General features: G+C 53.3%; 1 protein-coding gene across 5 annotated transcripts in view; it reads right to left on the bottom strand.

The window, feature by feature from the left end:
- LOC140402284 (coiled-coil domain-containing protein 9-like) overlaps positions 1-19,838 on the bottom strand; it is a 51,934-nt gene that overhangs the window by 17,608 nt on the left and 14,488 nt on the right. For all 5 annotated transcript variants that reach the window (XM_072489937.1, XM_072489936.1, XM_072489935.1 and 2 more), the window contains exons 6-9: positions 10,264-10,347; positions 4,438-4,608; positions 3,560-3,741; positions 478-530 (exon numbers count right to left, since the gene is read on the bottom strand). In XM_072489937.1, the coding sequence (XP_072346038.1) occupies positions 478-530; positions 3,560-3,741; positions 4,438-4,608; positions 10,264-10,347 (490 nt within the window). The remainder of the gene's footprint in view (positions 1-477; positions 531-3,559; positions 3,742-4,437; positions 4,609-10,263; positions 10,348-19,838) is intronic.

Below are 19,838 nucleotides of genomic sequence, written 5' to 3'. Positions count from 1 at the left end.
AGCAGTGCTAACCCACTGCGCCGCCCAGATTTAATAATATAATAATCATTTTATTGTCACAAGTAGACTTACATTACCACTGCAATGACTGCAATGACGTTACTGTGAAAAGCCCCTAGTCGCCACATTCCGGCACCTGTTGGGGTACACAGAAGGAGAATTCAGAATTCTCAGCCCGTACGGGAACTGAACTGCTCTGCTGGCCTGGTTCTGCATCACAAACCAGCTGTCTAGCCCACCGATTTAGATGGGGAAAAGATGGAGGGGGCACTCAAATAGAGCATAAACACCAGAATGAGCTAGTTAGGCCCAAATGACCTGTTTCTGCACCACAGATTCTACACAATATCTAAAAACGTTTCAACAGTTGCGTCCCTCGTCCCACATCTCTCATGCGGAGATACACGTCGATGGGATTCAAACAATCCTTGATGGCTATGTATCCAAAGCTCATAAGTCCTGATGGGGATCACCTACCTCGCTTGCTGCCTCCTTCAAAATTCTCAGAGGAACCGGGATTGTCTTTGAACCTGAGAGGTGGGGTTTTTTTTTTGGGGGGGGGGGAGAAAGAAGGCAGAGAGAAATAAATAAAATCAAGATTAGATAAACACTCAACTTTTCTTTTTGACTGAACAGAGCAACATTACTTGGATCATGCAATGAATCAAATCAAGAACGTGACATTAGAGTTTTAACACTTGTCTGAATTGGAGTGAAACGGCTGGACTGACAGCTCCCGTTAAAGAGATGAATAACTAATTAGACCCCAACCATGTGTACCATCTGCAAGATGCACTGCAGTAACTCACCAATGTCCCTCAGACAACACCTTCGAAACCCACAACCATGAACATCTAGCGAGACAAGAGGAGCAGATACCTGGGAACCCCACCACCTGGAGGTTCCCCTCCAAGTCACTCACCACCCCGACTTGGAAATACATCGGCCGTTCCTTCACTGGGTCAAAATCCTGGAACTCCCTCCCTAACAGCACAGTGGATGTACCTACACCTCAAGGGCTGCAGCGGTTCAAGAAGGCAGCTCACCACCTTCGAGGAGAATTAGGGATGGGTAATAATGGTGCCCTAACCAGCGACACTCACATCTGATAAATATGGAGGATTTCGCACATCAACAGGCCATTCGGCCCAACTCGTTCACGCCAGCATTTTATACTTCAATGAATCTCCTCCCATCCTTCAGTTTCTAGATCAGCTTCAATTTCTAGGGATCCTTCTCATCTAACTGCCTCTTAAAAGGCTCGAGTACATTTTAATAAGTTCAGATAATAGTTGTGGTAGGTAACTGGTCTGTAGATTAGAGAGAGTCTCAAATCTTGTTCTACAGCTTAAAAACTGGACTGAAAACAAACAAAAAAATATAGTGGGAGAAAAACCACAAACCTTTTGAGACAGAATATTCCCAAAATTAAAAATGATAATTCTTTGCAATGGTCTTAGACAGAGACAGACACAATTAACACACCATAAAGACCAAGAACGTACATAAATGGCCAGAAACACAGAGCACTTTTTAAAATATAAATTTATCATAGAATTTACAGTGCAGAAGGAGGCCATTCGGCCCATAGAGTCTGCACCGGCTCTTGGAAAGAGCACCCTACCCAAGGTCCACACCTCCAGCCTATCCCCATAACCCAGTAACCCCACCCAACACCAAGGGCAATTTTGGTCACTAAGGGCAATTTATCATGGCCAATCCACCTAACCTGCACATCTCTGGACTGTGGGAGGAAACCGGAGCACCCGGAGGAAACCCACGCAGACACGGGGAGGACGTGCAGACTCCGCACAGACAGTGACCCAAGCTGGAATCGAACCTGGGACCCTGGAGCTGTGAAGCAATTGTGCTATCCACAATGCTACCGTGCTGCCCTTAGAGTACCCAATTCATTTTTTTCCAAATCGTGGGGCAATTTATTGTGGCCAATCCACCTACCCTGCACATCTTTGGGTTGTGGGGGCAAGACCCACGCAGACACGGGGAGAATGTGCAAACTCCACACGGACAGTGACCCAGAGCCGGGATCGAACCTGGGACCTCGGCGCCGTGAGGCAGCAGTGCTAACCACTGCGCCACCGTGCTGCCCACACACAGAGCACTTTGACAGGAAGGATTATAACAACAGCAGACCGGACACTCTTGTAATGTGTGAATAATGCAGGGAATAAAAATAGCAAGAAAATGAATATTGGGGCCGTAATTAGAGATACGAGATAGCAAGGCCCTCAAGAAACATGTTCCTCCGGCTGGGGGGGGGTTTCTAGAGCAAGGGGTCACAGTCCCAAGATATGGGGTCGGCCATTTAGGATGGAGATGAGTTGTTTCCTTGGAACAGAAAAGGCCGAGAGGGTGACGTGATTGAGGTAGGGGCTGACGGGTACGGATCAAGTAGACAGGAGGAACCCATTCCCTTTGGCAGAGTGTTCAAATACCAGGTCACAGCTTCAAGCTAAGCGGCAGAAGGATTAGAGGGGACACGAGGAAAAATCTTTTTTACGCAGAGGGTGGGGGGGGGAAATTAGACCCCAACCGTGTGTTCCATCTGCAAGATGCACTGCAGTAACTCACCAATGCTCCTTAGACAACACCTTCGAAACCCACAACCATGAACATCTAGCGAGACAAGAGGAGCAGATACCTGGGAACCCCACCACCTGGGAGGTTCCCCTCCAAGTCACTCACCACCACGACTTGGAAATACATCGGCCGTTCCTTCACCGGGTCAAAATCCTGGAACTCCCTCCCTAACAGCACAGTGGATGTACCTACACCTCAAGGACTGCAGCGGTTCAAGAAGGCAGCTCACCACCTTAGAGGAGGATTAGGGATGGGTAATAATGCTGCCCTAACCAGTGGGAGTCTGGAATTCGCTGCCCGAGTTGGTGGTGGAGGCAGACACCCTAAACTCTTTAAAAAAGTACCTGGATCGGCACCTTGTGTGCCGGGATCGAACCTGGGACCTCGGCGCCGCGAGGTAGCATTGCCAACCGCTGGGCTGAATGGCCTCCTCCTGTGCTATATCATTTCGATGGTTCTACAAGGAGAACATTCTTCACTCAGAGGGTGGTGAATCTATGGAATCGCAGACTGTGGAGGGCAAATCACTGAATATATTTAATAAGGAAATAGATGGTTTCTAGACTCTAAAGGACTACAGGGGTATGAGGAGAGTGGGGGAGTATGGCGTTGAGACAAGAGGTTCAGGGCGGCACGGTGGTGCAGTGGTTAGCACTGCTGCCTCAGGGCGCCGAGGTCCCAGGTTCGATCCCGGCCCACTGTCCGTGTGGAGTTTGCACATTCTCCCAGTCTTTGCGTGGGTTTCACCCCCACAACCCAAAGATGTGCAGGGCAGGTGGATTGGCCGCGCCAAATTGCCCCTTAATTGGAAAAAATTGATTGAGTACTCTAAATTTATATTTAAAAAAAAAAAAAGAGATGGAGATTGAGCAATGATGATGCTGAATTGTGCGGAATGCTCAAGGGGCCGAATGGCCTCTTCCTGATCCTATTTTCTGGGGTTTCCAGAAACACATACATGGATTCAGTTTTCTCGGCGTCCCACTCTCGCCTCCACTGTCCGGTTGCATTGCGATGCCGGGCCAGCCGCTCCTGGTCAATCCGCTCCCGCTCTTTCTTCCAGCGCATGTACTCCGCCCTCTCGCGACCAGTCATCGACAGCGTCATGTCAACGGAGCCTTTGGAACCTGACCGCCTGCCCTGTGGGAACAGAGCGAGCTGGGTTATCCACAGGAGTCTAAACAGGGGAGGGTGAAACTGTTTAACGCGGTGCAGTCTGGGGTGGGACAGCGGGTTAGCACTGCTGCCTCACAGCGCCAGGGACCCGGGTTCGAATTCCAAACCTGGGTGACTGTCTGTGGGGCATTTGCACGTTCTCCCAGTGTCTTGGGGGATGCCTCCATCTGCACTGCTGGGTTTCTATAATATGATATGGGGATAGCAAGGAAAAATCACGCCGATTTAGATGGTCAGCAATGATCCAATTGGGGGCGGCACTGTGGCGCAGTGGTTAGCACTGCTGCCTCACGGCGCCGAGGTCCCGGGTTCGAGCCTGGCCCCGGGTCACTGTCTGTGTGGAGTTTGCACATTCTCCCTCGGTTTGCATGGGTCTCACCCCCACAACCCAAAGATGTGCAGGGTAGGTGGATTGGCCACGCTAAACTGCCCCTTAATTGGAAAAAAAAAGAATTGTGCACTCAATTTATTTTAAAAAGCAATGATCTAATTGAATGGCCGAGCAGATGGGCTGAATGGCCCAGTCTTGTTCCTATGTTTCTCTTTCAGAGGGCAGGATCATTGTGACTGGGGATGGAGTGCTACCTGTTTCATGCCTTTCGGATTGACCCTGTCCATGTGGGGAATGACCGAGGTGCACAGGGGCATTATTAACCCTACCTGCCAGTCCTTATCCCGATCCAATCCAGTCTTCACCTTGTCGAAGTCGGGCCCACCCCAATTCCGGATGTGCCGCCGGCTGCCATCCTTCCGGTCGGCGTCAGGAAGCGACCCCAAGCGCCGGGGGTCATCCAGAAAGTTCCGCATGGGGTTCTTCTCACCAGAGCCATCCTGGGAACAAGGTGGATTTTGTTACATTTGACAAATAGTGTCACCACACAACTTTACAAGTACCAAGTCAAACCTCGTGTCGCCCAGTTTGGTATAAGAAACTCTAGTGCATCACCCATGGCTTACCTCGGAGGCAGATGGTCAAGACCCAATCTTAGGGAACACTCTTAGGGAAAGGAATGATAACACACATTTGATGCCTTGGTTTGCTAATGTGTCATCTACAAGTTGAACTGCAACAACACACCAATGCCTTTTCTTTTTTTAAAAAAAATAAATTTAGAGTGCCCAATTCTTTTTTTTCCAATTAAGGGGCAATTTATCGTGGCCAATCCACCTAGCCTGCACACCTTTGGGTTGTGGGGGCGAAACCCACGCAGACACGGGGAGAATGTGCAAACTCCACACGGACAGTGACCCAGAGCCGGGATCGAACCTGGGACCTCGGCTCCGTGAGGCATCAGTGCTAACCACTGTGCCGCCGTGCTGCCCACCAATGCCTTTTCACAAGCAGCCCGCAACCCTTACCGTCTCGACGGAGAAGGGCAGCAGGTACACAGGACCATCACCACCGGCAGCTTCCCCTGCACGTCACACTCCACCCCAACATGGAAATATACTTCCATTCCTTCACCATCTCTGGTTACAATATTGACCGTCCTTATTGCCTCGAGGGCACCAGAGGTCAACCACATGGGCAGCTTTAGTCACCAGTACACCAGACTAGTTAAGAGAAGACACCGACCCATTTCCTGAAAGGCTACAATGAACCAGTTGGGTTTATTTGAAAGGACAATCTGATGACTTCCCAACTCTTTCTTGCTGTCAACCTGCAGAACCATCATATTTACTCACCACGGCACAGTACTGCACGGTCAGAGGCGCTGCCTGTTGAGTGAGGTGTTAAACAGAGGCCCTAACCTGCTCTCTAAGGTTTACATGAAGTATCCCATAGCTGGCAAGCAGAGGAGTTACCCCAGTGCTCATTATTTTTTTTTTTTTTTTTTTAATGCATGCATGGGATGCGGGTATCACTGGCGAGGCCAGCATTTGAAATGAATGAAAATCACTTATTGTCACAAGTAGGCTTCAATGAAGTTACTGTGAAAAGCCCCTAGTCGCCACATTCCGGCACCTGTTCGGGGAAGCGGTTACGGGAATTGAACCGTGCTGCTGGCCTGCCTTGGTCTGCTTTCAAAGCCAGTGATTTAGCCCTGTGCTAAACCAGCCCCAATTTGTTGCCCATCCTAGTGACCTTTCACAAGGTGGTGGGTGAGCTGCCTTCTCGAACCGCTGCAGTCCCTTTGGTGCAAGTACACCCACCGTGCTGTTAGGGAGGGAGTTACAGGATGTTGCCCCAGCGACAGTGAAGGTACGGCCGATATATTTCCCAGTCAGGGTGGTGAGTGACCTGGAGGGGAACCTCCGGGTGGTGGGGTTCCCAGGTATCTGCTGCTCTTGGTCTTCAAACAACATTCCAACACAGACGATCTGATCATTATCACTGTGGGAGCTTGCTGTGCGCAAATTGGCTTCTGTGTTACCTGCATAACAGTGGCTACATTTGAAAAGTGCTCCATTGTCTGTAAAGAGATTTGAATGATTGTGAAAGGTGCTACTCTTGTAATTCAATTCCCCAACTTGGAACAGACCCAAGAACTAAACTCTCTTGTCAGACATGGGCAACTGGTGCACGTTTGGATTTGGGGACCTCCTGCTTCACCCCCACCCCAACAACCCCTGCTCTCTCCCCCCACCAGCACCACCACCACCAGCCAAAGTGGCATTGTGCTAAGAATCCAAGATTCTGGGTATAAAACCTCATTGAAACTCATCTCTAACACAAGCTCAGAGCAACTTTAAATGGTGCTAATTCGGAGACTAGTTTGCAGAATGGAGAGATGGTCTTTAACTCCTTATACTCGTCAACCTCAGTCTTAAGCAGCCAAGTCATTTCTCTAGCAATCAATGCCCTGATTGAGGAGTTACCTTCCTGGGTAATTATGCCAACCATCGTTCCTTCTGATCAAATGGACATTAGTCTACATTTCCCATCCTAAAATGCACCAGAATTAATCCAAATCATTGAGAACATACTAAGCCAAAATACACTGGGAGGAGGCAATCCTGGGAATCGCTTAACGACGGGTCAGCAGGAACTCAGTACATTAAGCTAGGAAGCTCGGAATTTACTTGACTTCAAACCAAAATAGGAGGCAATGAAATCTAAATGGTGCTTTCATTCTCTTGACAGAAATATTGCACACACACACACACACTCTCAGTCCCAATCCTGCCATTCAACTGGGGATATTAGCCAAAGAGCTCATCCATATGGAATAGGGCTCATTAAACACAGCTGTATGTTTGTTGATAAAGAGACAAGACATTCTCCCGGGAGATATTTCACTGACATACAGGAAGCAAAAGGCAGTAAACTAGGACAACAGGTGTATTGACAACAGGAGATGTTCTGCGCCCCCGCCCCACAGCCGCGTCTCAATTTTGCCCCCATTCTTCGAATCAAGTTGTCTCAAACCTTCTCCAAGTGTCATCCTCTGCTGAAATACAGATTTACTAGTTCCTGTACCAGCACTGCAGGAGCCTAAACCCAGATACCCACGAAGGCTACTTTAACCAGGGCATGTTATTCAGCCTCTTGAATCCGTTTGACCAGTTACACCATGGCTGACCGGTGTCCGTCCGTCCACACACGCACGCACGCACCTTAACTCCATTTAAACACCTTTTCTCTGCTGACGGTCAGGCTGATTATGTGGTAGGTGGGATGGGAGAGGCTGCGTGTGTCTTAGCTGGCCATATTCTCAACGATTTAGAATTAGGCTAAAATAACGGCCCATATTGAAGAACGATGAATAATTTCTTCCAAAAAATCAGATTAAATTATTTTTTCAGCCATCACAAAAAGGATCTTGCTACAATTGTGTTTTCAACAACATAATTGCATTAAAGCTCTCCCTCTTCCCCGATGCTATTCTCCTCACTCTCGATGGGGAGGCTGCGATGGCCGAGTGGTTAAGGCATTGGACTCTAAATCCAATGGGGTTTCCTTGCACAGGTTCGAATCCTGCTCACGATTCTAAATATTTACTCAGCTCCACTGACTACACAAATGATTGTGATTCCCTTTGCCTTAGGCTGCACTGTGGCGCAGTGGTTAGCACCGCTGCTTCACAGCGCCAAGGTCCCAGGTTCGGTCCCAGTCCAGGGTCACTGTCCGCGTGGAGTCTGCACATTCTCCCCGTGTCTGCGTGGGTCTCACCCCCACAACCCAAAGATGTGCAGGGTAGGTGGCTTGGCCACGCTAAATTGCCCCTCAATTGGGAAAAAATAATTGGGTGCATTAAATTTTTTACAAAAGCTCTTGATGAGGTTCGTCACCGAGGACACTCTCACATCCCATGGGGCAGCACGGTAGCATTGTGGATAGCACAATTGCTTCACAGCTCCAGGGTCCCAGGTTCGATTCTGGCTTGGGTCACTGTCTGTGCGGAGTCTGCACGTCCTCCCTGTGTCTGCGTGGGTTTCCTCCGGGTGCTCCGGTTTCCTCCCACAGTCCAAAGATGTGCGGGTTAGGTGGATTGGCCACGATAAATTGCCCTTAGTGTCCAAAATTGCCCTTAGTGTTGGGTTGGGTTATGGGGCTAGGGTGGCGGTGTTGACCTTGGGTAGGGTGCTCTTTCCAAGAGCCGGTGCAGACTCGATGGGCTGAATGGCCTCCTTCTGCACAGTAAATTCTATGATAATCTATGATCCTGCTAACCCGATTCGGCCAGATATCAGCGTCTAGATGGTGAACGTCAGCAGCCACTCGAAGCATCACAGTCCAACCCAATCTTTTTTGAATAAATTTAAAGTGGCCAATTCTTTCCCCCCTCCCCCCAATTAAGGGGCAATTTAGCGCGGCCAATCCACCTACCCTGCACGTCTCTTGGGTTGTGGGAATGAAACCCATGCAGACACGGGAGAATGTGCAAACTCCACATGGACAGTGACCCAGGGGCGGGATTCGAACCCAGGTCTTCAGCGCCGTGAGGCAGCAGTGCTAACCACTGTGCCCAACCCAATCTTTCCTGCATCCATATCTTACCAAATATCTTGCAATGTGCAAGAATGTCCTATCCACAATATTTATTCTGTCGGTGTTTCGCATTGACTTTTGCTATGTCAACTGTCATGCTGTAGTCGCAGGCTCTAACCATTAAGTGGCACTGTGGAGCGGGTTTATTACATAGAATTTACAGTGCAGAAGGCCATTCAGCCCATCGAGCCTGCACCGGCCCTTGGAAAGAGCACCCCCAATTTTAAGCCCAGAACTCCGCCCCATACCTGTAACCCAGCAACCCCACCCAACCCCTTTGGACACTAAGGGCAATTTAGCGCGGCCAATCCACCTAACCTGCACATCTTTGGACTGTGGGAGGAAACCGGAGCACCCGGAGGAAACCCACGCACACACAGGGAGGACGTGCAGACTCCGCACAGACAGTGACCCAAGCCGGGAATCGAACCTGGGACCCTGCAGCTGTGAAGCGACAGTGCTAACCACTGTGCTGCCATGCTGCCCTCACGGAAGTCTCGGAAAGGGTTGCAAAAGACTTGATTCCAACCTCAGTCTACAATATAATAAAATTAGTGTTGATAACATATTCATGTTCAATGGGAAAACTGCAAAGAAATTGTCTGTTCCTGCTGGTTTCCAGCAGACAGGAAACCTGGCTGATTTCCCACTGACCAAGCCACCATAGGAAACAGTGCAACTTTGCGAATTGCCCCGGTTCAAACTAATCACAGAGTCAGGGCCTCTTTGGTTTGTGTGGCTCTGTACATATAACCAGAGCCAGAGCAGCTAATTAAAATACACGGACTATGAATCACAGGTGTAAAACAATGGGCCAAATGGACTCCTTCCATTCATTTATTCTCTGGCAATTCTTCTGATGGATTTTAACTAATCCTTTTGGACTCCCCTTCATTCTCTATGAAAATTCTATTCCGAAGTTGCGACCTAGCCTGCCCCCCCGGTCTCACCACTTCCTGAGAAAGTAGAGCATCTTTTAAAAAGTGAGTTGCAGAAAACCAGCTTTAAAAAAAAAGGGGTCGCACGGGCTCCTCGACTTCATCCAGAATTCAGACCCGTGAACTTGCCCACAATTTCTAGATGCCAATGATTTCGGGAGGCGCGGGACAATGGGAGGAAGATGGTATTGCAGTGAGAGGTCAGCCATGATCTAGTTAAAGGGAGGAGGCCGAGGGACCGAATGGCCTACTTTATGCTCCTGTTGTTAGCACTGCTGCCTCACAGCGCCAGGGACCCGGGTTCCATTCCGGCCTCGGGTGACTGTGCGGAGTATGCACGTTCTCCCAGTGTCTGCGTGGGTTTCCTCCGGATGCTCCAGTTTCCTCCCACAGTCCAAGGATGTGCAGGTTAGGTGGATTGGCCATAATCAATTGTCACTTGGTGTCCAAGGGCGAGATGGGGTTACGGGGATGGGACAGGGGAATGTGGGGTGCTCTTTCAGAGGGACAGTGCCACCTCGATGGGCCAAATGGCCTCCTTTTGCACCATAGGGATTCTATGTTCAGGAAATGGAAGCTCCAGAGCTAAACCTGCTCTGGTTAAATCAGCCTCACCATCTGGTTCCTCTCGTATTCGGCAATCTTCTCCATTTCTTCATTCATTTGCTCAATGTTCTGCCGTCGCTTTTCTTCCCATTCCTGTAACAGTAAAGAAATAATCCAATTGAAATCTTGTCCGTTCCCCCGTTCCCCCCCCCCCCCCCCCCCCCCCCCCCCCCCCCACCTATCAACCCTCCCAACCTCGGTGGAAATAACTACACCCAGAGGGCAGATACCGCACCCTTGGCCTCTCTTGTGGAAGGGGCCACGATTAACCTAGTCGCCCCCGACCCCGATGAACGGCAATCAGGAGCAGGAACCCGGGCTGATTCTCCACCCCCCCCCACCCAATACCAGAGACCATCGTAGAGCTCCCCGAAAGCCACAAATATCAACCCCTGGCCCCATTTAGCGTCATCACCATGCAATTTCAATTCACACCAGTTTTCAAGGGTTCCGAAATGAATGAGAGCGTGTTTTCTGGTTCCAACAGTTACGTCATTGAGCGCTCTCCTAGGTCCAATCAATAAAGACACACATTCAGTCCATTAGTTTTAAATTTATTTCCCCCCCCCCCCCCAGCGTCCCAAGCCTCGGGAGAACTCCCAGCTCGCTGCAAAAAGCAGCAAATTAATCACCAGAGAATTCGCGGCTTCCTTTTCAACCGGTAATGTTCAGACAGGTCAGGTGCGACTTTTGGTCAAATCTCCGCTGAAAGAATGGCAAAGCAGAAACTGTGAAGCTGGGCAGATCCACGACACGCACGCACGCACGCACGCACGCACGCACGCACATGTACGGTGTCGCAGACACGAGGGCACAGCAGCTGTTGCACAGATTGGCACTTAAAAACCCACTGGTTAGCACTGCTGCCTCACGGCGCCGAGGACCCGGGTTTGATCCCAGCCCCGGGTTACTGTCCGTGTGGAGTTTGCACATTCTCCCCGTGTTTGCGTGGGTTTCGCCCCCACAACCCAAAGATGTGCAGGCAGGTGGATTGGCCACACTAAATTGTCCCTTAATTGGGAAAAAAAAGGAATTGGGTACTCTAAATAATTTTTAAAAAAAATAAATATTTTAAACCAGAACGTTTTATTGTGACAAGTTGCCCAATCGGTGATGAATGTCGTTAAGGTGCAAATGGCACAATTGTACATCTATGTTCCCAGTAACCAGGGGACTGATTTAAAGGTAATTGGCAACAAAAAAAAACAAAAACACAGCAAGTTAAAACGATCTGGAACGCACTGCCCGAGGGTCTGGGTGGTTGCAGACTCCGCAGCAACTTTCAAAAAGGGGAACTGTTAAAAATACTGAAAAGAGAAAAATTACAGGTCTTTGCGGTGGGTTTGTGGTGGTGCAGGTCTAATTGGATAGATCTTTCAAAAGAGCTAGCAGGAAGCACAATGGGCTGAAAGACCTCACTCTCTGCTGCCGGATTCTACGATTCACAAAGCTTTTGTGAAATGTTTGACCCTTTTCATTCCCGCAACCCCCTCTCATCAGATTTTCGGCCCCCGACTTCCGGTTGCGGCTATGCGAAGCTAAGTTGCACATTCGGCGGCTCCCGCTAAAAACGGACTTTTGGGCTCTTTTCAGAGCCCCCAACGGCATTTTTTCGACGTTTCCCAGTGGGAAGGAGATTGCAATATTCCCCCGACAAGTGTATGGCTTGGACCAGGAGCGGGGCGGCTAAAAAGGTGGTGGTGAACCCAAAGAAGGTATGAGGGAAGAAGAGCAAGATGGCGGCGGGCGGGGACCAGGCAGCGTGGATGCAGTGGGCGCAGGAGCAGCAGGAGGTTATCCAGCGCTGCTTCAGGGAGATTAAAGCGGACCTGCTAGAGCCGATGAAGGCTTCTATCGACAAGCAGCTGGAGACACAGTCGGCCCAGGGGTTGGCAATCCACGAGGTCCGACAAAAGGTCTCCGACAACGAGGACGAGATCTTGGGCCTAGCGGTAAAGATGGAGGCGCATGAGGTGCTCCACAAGAAATGGCAGGAGCGGTTCGAGGAGATGGAGAATCGGTCGAGGCGGAAGAATCTGCGGATTCTGGGCCTCCCGGAGGGGCCAGACGTGGGGGCCTATGTGGTCACCATGTTGAACTCGCTGATGGGAGCGGGGTCTTTCCAGGGGCCCCTGGAGCTGGAAGGGGCCCATAGAGTGCTGGCGAGGAGGCCCAAGGCTAACGAGCCTCCGCGGGCGGTGCTGGTGAGGTTCTATCGGTTCGTCAATCGGGAGTGTGCGCTCAGGTGGGCCAAGGAGAGGAGCAGCAGGTGGGAGAACGCGGAGGTTCGGATGTATCAGGACTGGAGTGCGGAGGTGGTGAAGAGGAGGGCCGGGTACAATCGAGCGAAGGCGGTGCTGCACAGGAAGGGGGTGAAGTTTGGCATGTTGCAGCCGGCGCGACTGTGGGTTACCTACAAGGACCGGCACCATTATTTTGAGTCTCCGGAGGAGGCGTGGCCTTTGTTCAGGCCGCGAAACTGGACACAAACTGAGGGTCGGGATGGGGGGGGGGGTCAGGGATTGCTGTTGGGGTGTTACACTTTGAAGGGGGGGTTCTTCGCTCTTATTTCTGTTTGGTTCGATGAGGGTGGGTTGGGCACTGTTTTGGTTGGGTCTGTCGGGTGGGCTCTTGGAGGGGGGGGGTAAGTAAATGGAGTAGGGGTGGATGGCCAGTGGGGGGGGGGGGGAATGGGGCCCGCGGGGGAGGGGGAGGCCTGAGCCTGGGGTGAGGGGACTGGGCCTGTAAAAGGAGCGGCGACAGAGGTGGCGGGGCTGGGCAGGTGGAAAGCGCGGGCTTTTTCCCACGCTGAAGGCTGGAGGGGCCGGGGCGGGGAAGCGAGGGTTGTTTCCCCCGCTTGGGAGGGAAGGGGGAGGCAGAGAGCCTGTGGATGGGTAATGGAGGAGGAGGAGGAGGGCATGTCCCACAATGGGAGGAGTCGAAGGAGAGGCGGGAGTAGCCGGGGTCAGCAGGAGTCAGCTGACTTGCGAGAGTGCAATTGGGGGGGGGGGGGGGAAAGAGTAAAGCAGCTAGGAGGGCTGCTTTTTTTGGGGGGGGGGGGGGGTGGAGAACCGGGTTGCTGCTGCTATGGTCAAGGGGGAGCTGGAGCGAGTAGAGGGGGTTGGGACGGGGGTATGCCGCCGTGGGGAACGGGCCGGGCGTGGGGTGCGGGCGCGTGGCTGGCCGGGGAGGGGTCATGGCTAGTCGGCGGGGGAGGGGGGCGGGTAGCCCCCTGATCCGGCTGATAACCTGGAATGTAAGGGGACTGAACCGGCCGGTCAAGCGGGCCCGGGTGTTCGCGCACCTGAAGGGGCTGAAGGCGGATGTGGTCATGCTCCAGGAGACACACCTGAAGGTGGCAGACCAGGTAAGATTGAGGAAGGGGTGAGTAGGTCAGGTGTTTCACTCAGGCTTGGATGCCAAAAATCGGGGGGTGGCAATCTTGGTGGGAAAGAGGGTCTCGTTCGAGGCGTCGAGCATTAGGGGGTTTATGGACCAGATGGAAGGGGTGGACGGAAGGGGTGGACCCTTGGAGATTTGCAAGGCCGGGGGTTAGGGAATTTTCATTCTTCTCACATGTTCATAAGGCTTATTCCCGGATCGACTTTTTTATTATGAGCAGGGCGCTGAAAGCGTGAGTAGAGGATACCGAGTACTCGGCAATAGCCATTTCGGATCCCGCCCCGCATTGGGTAGACCTAGAGCTGGGGGAGGAGAGGGACCAGCGCCCGTTGTGGCGCTTGGAGGTGGGGCTGTTGGCGGACGAGGTGGTGAGTGAGCGGGTCCGCGGAAGCATAGAGAGATACCTGGAGGCCAACGATAACGGGGAGGTCCGGGTGGGGATGGTATGGGAGGCGCTGAAGGCGGTGGTTAGGGGAGAGCTGATCTCCATTAGGGCCCACAAGGAGAGGAGAGAGCAGAGGGAGAGGCTGGTGAAGGTAGACAGGAGGTATGCGGAGGTGGAGGAGGGACTGTTGAGGAAGAGACGTAGCCTCTAGGCCGAATTCGACCTGGTGACCACCAGGAAGGTGGAGGTGCAGTGGAGGAAGGCCCCGAGGGGCGATTTACGAGTATGGGGAAAAGGCAAGCCGAATGCTGGCGCATCAGCTTCGGAAGCGGGACGCAGCTAGGGAGATCGGGGGAGTTAAGGATAAGGGAGGGAGTGTGGTGCGGAGTGGGGTTGACATCAATGGGGTCTTCAGGGACTTTTATGAGGAACTGTATTGGTCCGAGCCCCCATGGGAGGAGGGAGGGATGGGACGCTTTCTGGAACAAGTGAGGTTTCCGAAGGTGGAGGAGGGACTGGTGGCGGGATTAGGGGCCCCGATTGGGCTGGAGGAGCTGGCCAAAGGGATAGGGAGCATGCAGGCGGTGAAGGCACCGGGGCCGGACGGTTTCTCGGATGAATTCTACAAGAAACATGTGGACCTGTTGGGCCTGTTGCTAGTTAGGACCTTCAATGAGGCAAGGGAGGGGGGGGCTTTACCCCCGACGATGTCCCGGGCACTGATCTCCTTGATCCTGAAGCGGGACAAGGATCCCCTGCAGTGTGGGTCTTACAGGCCGATTTTGTTGTTAAATGTAGATGCCAAGGTGCTGGAGAAGGTCTTAGCCACGAGGATTGAGGATTGTGTGCCGCAGGTGATCCACGAAGACCAGACGGGGTTTGTGAAGGGGATGCAGTCGAACACGAATGTGCGGAGGCTCCTGAACGTTATCATGATGCTGGCGAGGGAGTGGGAGGCAGAGATAGTGGTGGCGATGGACGCTGAGAAGGCCTTCGATAGGGTAGAGTGGGGGTACCTGTGGAAGGTGCTGAAAGAGGTTCGGGTTTGGGGAGGGGTTTGTCAGGTGGGTTAGGCTGTTGTACGAGGTCCCGATGGCGAGTGTGGCCACGAATAAGAGGAGGTCCGAGTACTTTCGGTTCAATCGAAGGACGAGGCAGGGGTGTCCCCTGTCCCCCCTGCTCTTCACACTGGCGATTGAACCCCTGGCTATGGCACTGAGGGAATCAAGGAACTGGAGGGGGTTGGTGCGTGGTGGGGAGGAGCACAGGGTGTCGCTTTATGCGGACGACCTGCTGCTGTATGTGGCGGACCCGGTGGGAGGAATGCCGGAGGTAATGAGGATCCTCAGGGAGTTCGGGGATTTCTCAGGGTACAAGCTCAACATGGGGAAGAGCGAGTTGTTCATGGTTCACCCAGGGGGCCAGGAGAGGGGGATTAACGAGCTCCCACTAAAAAGGGCAGAGAGGAGCTTCAGGTATTTGGGGGTCCAGGTGGCCAGGAGCTGGGGGGCCCTGCATAGACTTAATTTCACAAGGCTGGTGGAGCAAATGGAGGAGGAGTTTAAGAGGTGGGACGCGTTGCCGCTGTCCCTGGCGGGTAGGGTGCAGTCAGTTAAGATGGCGGTGCTCCCAAGGTTTTTGTTCCTGTTCCAGTGCCTCCGTGTTTATCCCGAAGGCCTTCTTTGGGCGGGTTAACAGGAGTATAACAGGGTTTGTGTGGGCGCGAGGGACTCCGAGGGTGAGAAGGGTGTTCCTGGAGCGGAGTAGGGATTGGGGGGGGGTGCTGGCACTGTCCAACCTCTGTGGGTACTACTGGGCCGCCAATGCGGCGATGGTGCGCAAGTGGGTGATGGAGGGGGAGGGGGCTGCATGGAAGAGGCTGGAGACGGCGTCTTGTGCGGGTACAAACTGAAAAGTTGGACTCTAACGGAGGGTTTGTGAGGGTGGGGGGGATGTTTGAGGGTTGACGCGTGATGGTTGTGGTATATAGGGGGTCAATCACGCGCAGGAAATGTTACATGGGCTGGGGGAGAGAGACAAGGCCGCGACAGGAGCTGCGCCAGAGGGGGCGGGGCAGGCCTTGGAAAGCGCGGGGTTTTTCCCGCGCGCGGGAAGAAAGGCGGGAAGGGGAACGAAGGAACGCATATTGATTGGGAGACTCCCACACGGGGGGGGGGGGGGGTGGTCAAAGGGACGGCAGGGGAAGCCGGGGTCAGCAGGTGTCAGCTGACTTACGGGGGTGATAAAGGGGGTCAAAAAAGCTAGACAGGGGTCTAGCAGGGGTGGGGGGGGGGTTGCTGCTGCACTGGCCGAAAGGGAATGGGACACGGAAGAGGTGGTCGCCCCGAACTGGGATGATGCTGGATTCATGAAGCGCATGTTGGAGCGCATTCCGGACCTGGAGGTAGGAGGCCTGATAATGGGAGGGGACTTCAATACAGTGCTGGACCCAGCACTGGACCGCTCCAAATCAAGGACTGGAAAGAGGCCGGCAGCAGCCAAGGTGCTCAGGGGGTTTATGGATCAGATGGGGGGAGTGGACCCATGGCGGTTTGCAAGACCGCAGGCCAGGGAATTTTCTTTCTTCTCCCACGTGCACAAGGCATACACCCGGATAGACTTCTTTGTGCTGGGCAGGGCGCTCATCCTGAGGGTGGAGGGGACGGAGTATTCGGCCATAGCCGTTTCGGACCATGCACCGCACTGGGTGGAAATGGGGCTGGGAGAGGAGAGGGACCAACGCCCGCTGTGGCGGCTGGATGTGGGACTGCTGGCAGATGAGGTGGTGTGGGAAGGTGAGGGGGTGTATCGAAAGGTACTTGGAGGCCAACGACAACGGGGAGGTGCGAGTGGGGGTGGTATGGGAGGCGTTGAAGGCGGTGATCAGGGGAGAGCTAATCTCCATCAGGGCTCATAGGGAGAAGACAGAGGGCATGGAAAGGGAGAGGTTAGTGGGGGAGATGTTGCGAGTGGACAGGAGATACGCAGAGGCCCCGGAGGAAAGATTACTTGGGGAAAGACGACGGCTCCAGACGGAGTTTGACCTGTTGACCACAGGGAAGGCAGAGGCACAGTGGAGGAAGGCGCAGGGGGCGACCTACGAGTATGGGGAAAAGGCTAGTCGGATGCTGGTACACCAGCTCCGTAAGAGGACGGCAGCAAGGGAAATAGGGGGAGTCAAAGATGGAAGGGGAGCCACGGTTCGGAGTGCGACGAAAATAAGAGGTATTCAAGGCCTTCTATGAAGAGCTGTACAGATCCCAGCCCCCAGCGGGGGAAGAGGGGATGAGACGATTCCTAGACCAACTGAGATTCCCGAGGGTGGAAGAGCAAGAGGTGGCTGGCTTGGGGGCACCATTTGGGTTGGAGGAGCTGAGCAAGGGTTTGGAGAGTATGCAGGTGGGGAAGGCCCCGGGACCGGACGGGTTCCCGGTGGAGTTCTACAGAAAGTACGCAGACCTGTTGGCCTCGCTACTAGTGAGGGCCTTTAACGAGGCAAGAGAGGAGGGGACCCTGCCCCCGACAATGTTGGAAGCGACAATTTCTTTGATCCTAAAGCGGGACAAGGACCCACTGCAATGTGGATCGTACAGGCCGATCTCGCTCCTCAATGTGGACGCTAAGTTGTTGGCAAAGGTGCTGGCCACGAGGATCGAGGACTGTGGCCCGGGGGTGATCCACGAGGACCAGACGGGATTCGTAAAGGGCAGGCAATTAAACACTAATGTGCGGCGGCTCTTAAACGTGATAATGATGCCATCGGAGGAGGGAGAGGCGGAGATAGTGGCAGCTATGGACGCGGAAAAGGCCTTTGACCGAGTAGAGTGGGAGTACCTCTGGGAGGTATTGCGCAGGTTTGGGTTCGGGGGAGGGTTTATCAATTGGGATAAGCTCCTTTACAGCGCCCCGGTGGCGAGTGTAGTGACGAACCGGTGGAGGTCGAAGTACTTTCGGCTGTACCGAGAAACGAGGCAGGGGTGCCCACTGTCCCCCTTGTTGTTTGCATTGGCGATCGAACCCTTGGCCATGACATTGAGGGAGTATAATAAATGGAGGGGGGTGGTCCGAGGGGGAGAAGAGCATCGGGTGTCGCTATATGCGGATGACCTGTTGCTGTACGTGGCGGATCCAATGGAGGGGATGGTGGAGGTCATGCAGACTCTGAAGGAGTTTGGGGAGTTTTCAGGCTATAAGCTCAATGTAGGGAAGAGTGAGCTCTTTGTATTACAGGCGGGGGACCAAGAAAGAGGGATAGGGGACCTACCGCTGTGGAGGGCGGCGGGGAGTTTTCGGTATCTGGGGATCCAGATGGCCAGGAGTTGGGGGGCCCTACATAAACTGAATCTGACGAGGTTGGTGGATCAAATGGAGGAGGACTTCAAAAGATGGGACATGTTACCGCTCTCGCTGGCGGGTAGAGTGCAGTCGGTCAAAATGGTGGTCCTTCCGAGGTTTCTGTTTGTGTTTCAGTGCCTTCCCATCGTGATCACCAAGGGCTTTTTTAAAAGAGTAGGTAGGAGTATTATGGGGTTTGTGTGGGCGAATAAGACCCCGAGGGTAAGGAGAGGGTTCCTGGAACGCAGTAGGACCGAGGAGGGTTGGCGCTGCCAAACCTAGGGAGCTACTACTGGGCAGCAAATGTGGCGATGATCCGCAAGTGGGTGATGGAGGGAGAGGGGGCGGCATGGAAGAGGATGGAGATGGCGTCCTGTAAAGGAACGAACCTGGGGGCGTTGGTGACGGCACCGCTGCCGTTCTCGCCGTCAAAGTATACACGAGCCCGGTGGTGGCGGCAACGTTAAGGATCTGGGGCCAGTGGAGATGGCACAGGGGTGCAGTGGGAGCCTCGGTGTGGTCCCCGATCAGTGGTAACCACCGGTTTGTCCCGGGGAAGATGGACGGGGGGTTCCAGAGCTGGCATCGGGCGGGGATTAGAAGAATGGGGGACTTGTTCATTGACGGGACATTTGCGAGCCTAGGGGCACTGGAGGAGAATTTTGAGATACCCCCGGGAAATACATTCAGATATATGCAGGTGAGGGTTTTTGTGAGGTGACAGGTGAGGGAATTCCTGTTGCTCCCGGCACAAGAAATTCAAGACAGGGTGATCTCGGGTGTATGGGTCGGGGAGGGCAAGGTGTCGGCAATACACCAGGAGATGAAAGAAGAGGGGGAAGCGCTAGTAGAAGAGTTGAAGAGTAAATGGGAGGAGGAGCTGGGGGAGGAGATCGAGGAAGGTCTGTGGGCTGATGCCCTAGGTAGGGTTAATTCCTCCTCCTCGTGTGCCAGGCTCAGCCTGATACAATTTAAGGTGGTTCACAGAGCGCACTTGACGGGGGCGTGGTTGAGTAGGTTCTTTGGGGTAGAGGACAGATGTGGAAGATGTTCAGGGAGCCCGGCGAATCATATCCATATGTTTTGGTCATGCCCGGCACTGGAGGGGTTCTGGAGAGGAGTGGCGGGAGCAATATCTCAGGTGGTGAAAGTCCGGGTCAAGCCAAGCTGGGGGCTAGCAATATTTGGAGTAGTGGATGAGTCGGGAGTGCAGGAGGCGAAAGAGGCCGGCATTCTGGCCTTTGCGTCCCTAGTAGCCCGGCAATGGATCTTGCTATTGTGGAGGGAGGCGAAGCCCCCTAGCCTGGAGGCCTGGATAAATGACATGGCTGGGTTCATAAAGTTGGAGAGGATTAAGTTTGCCTTGAGAGGGTCTGCGCAGGGGTTCTACAGGCGGTGGCAACTGTTCCTAGACTACCTCGCGGAGCGTTAGAGGAAGGTCGGTCAGCAGCAGCAGCAACCC

This window comes from Scyliorhinus torazame, chromosome 25 (assembly GCF_047496885.1).
Source record: "Scyliorhinus torazame isolate Kashiwa2021f chromosome 25, sScyTor2.1, whole genome shotgun sequence".
Classification (NCBI taxonomy): domain Eukaryota; kingdom Metazoa; phylum Chordata; class Chondrichthyes; order Carcharhiniformes; family Scyliorhinidae; genus Scyliorhinus; species Scyliorhinus torazame.
This window is presented reverse-complemented; position numbering and strand designations above follow the sequence as displayed.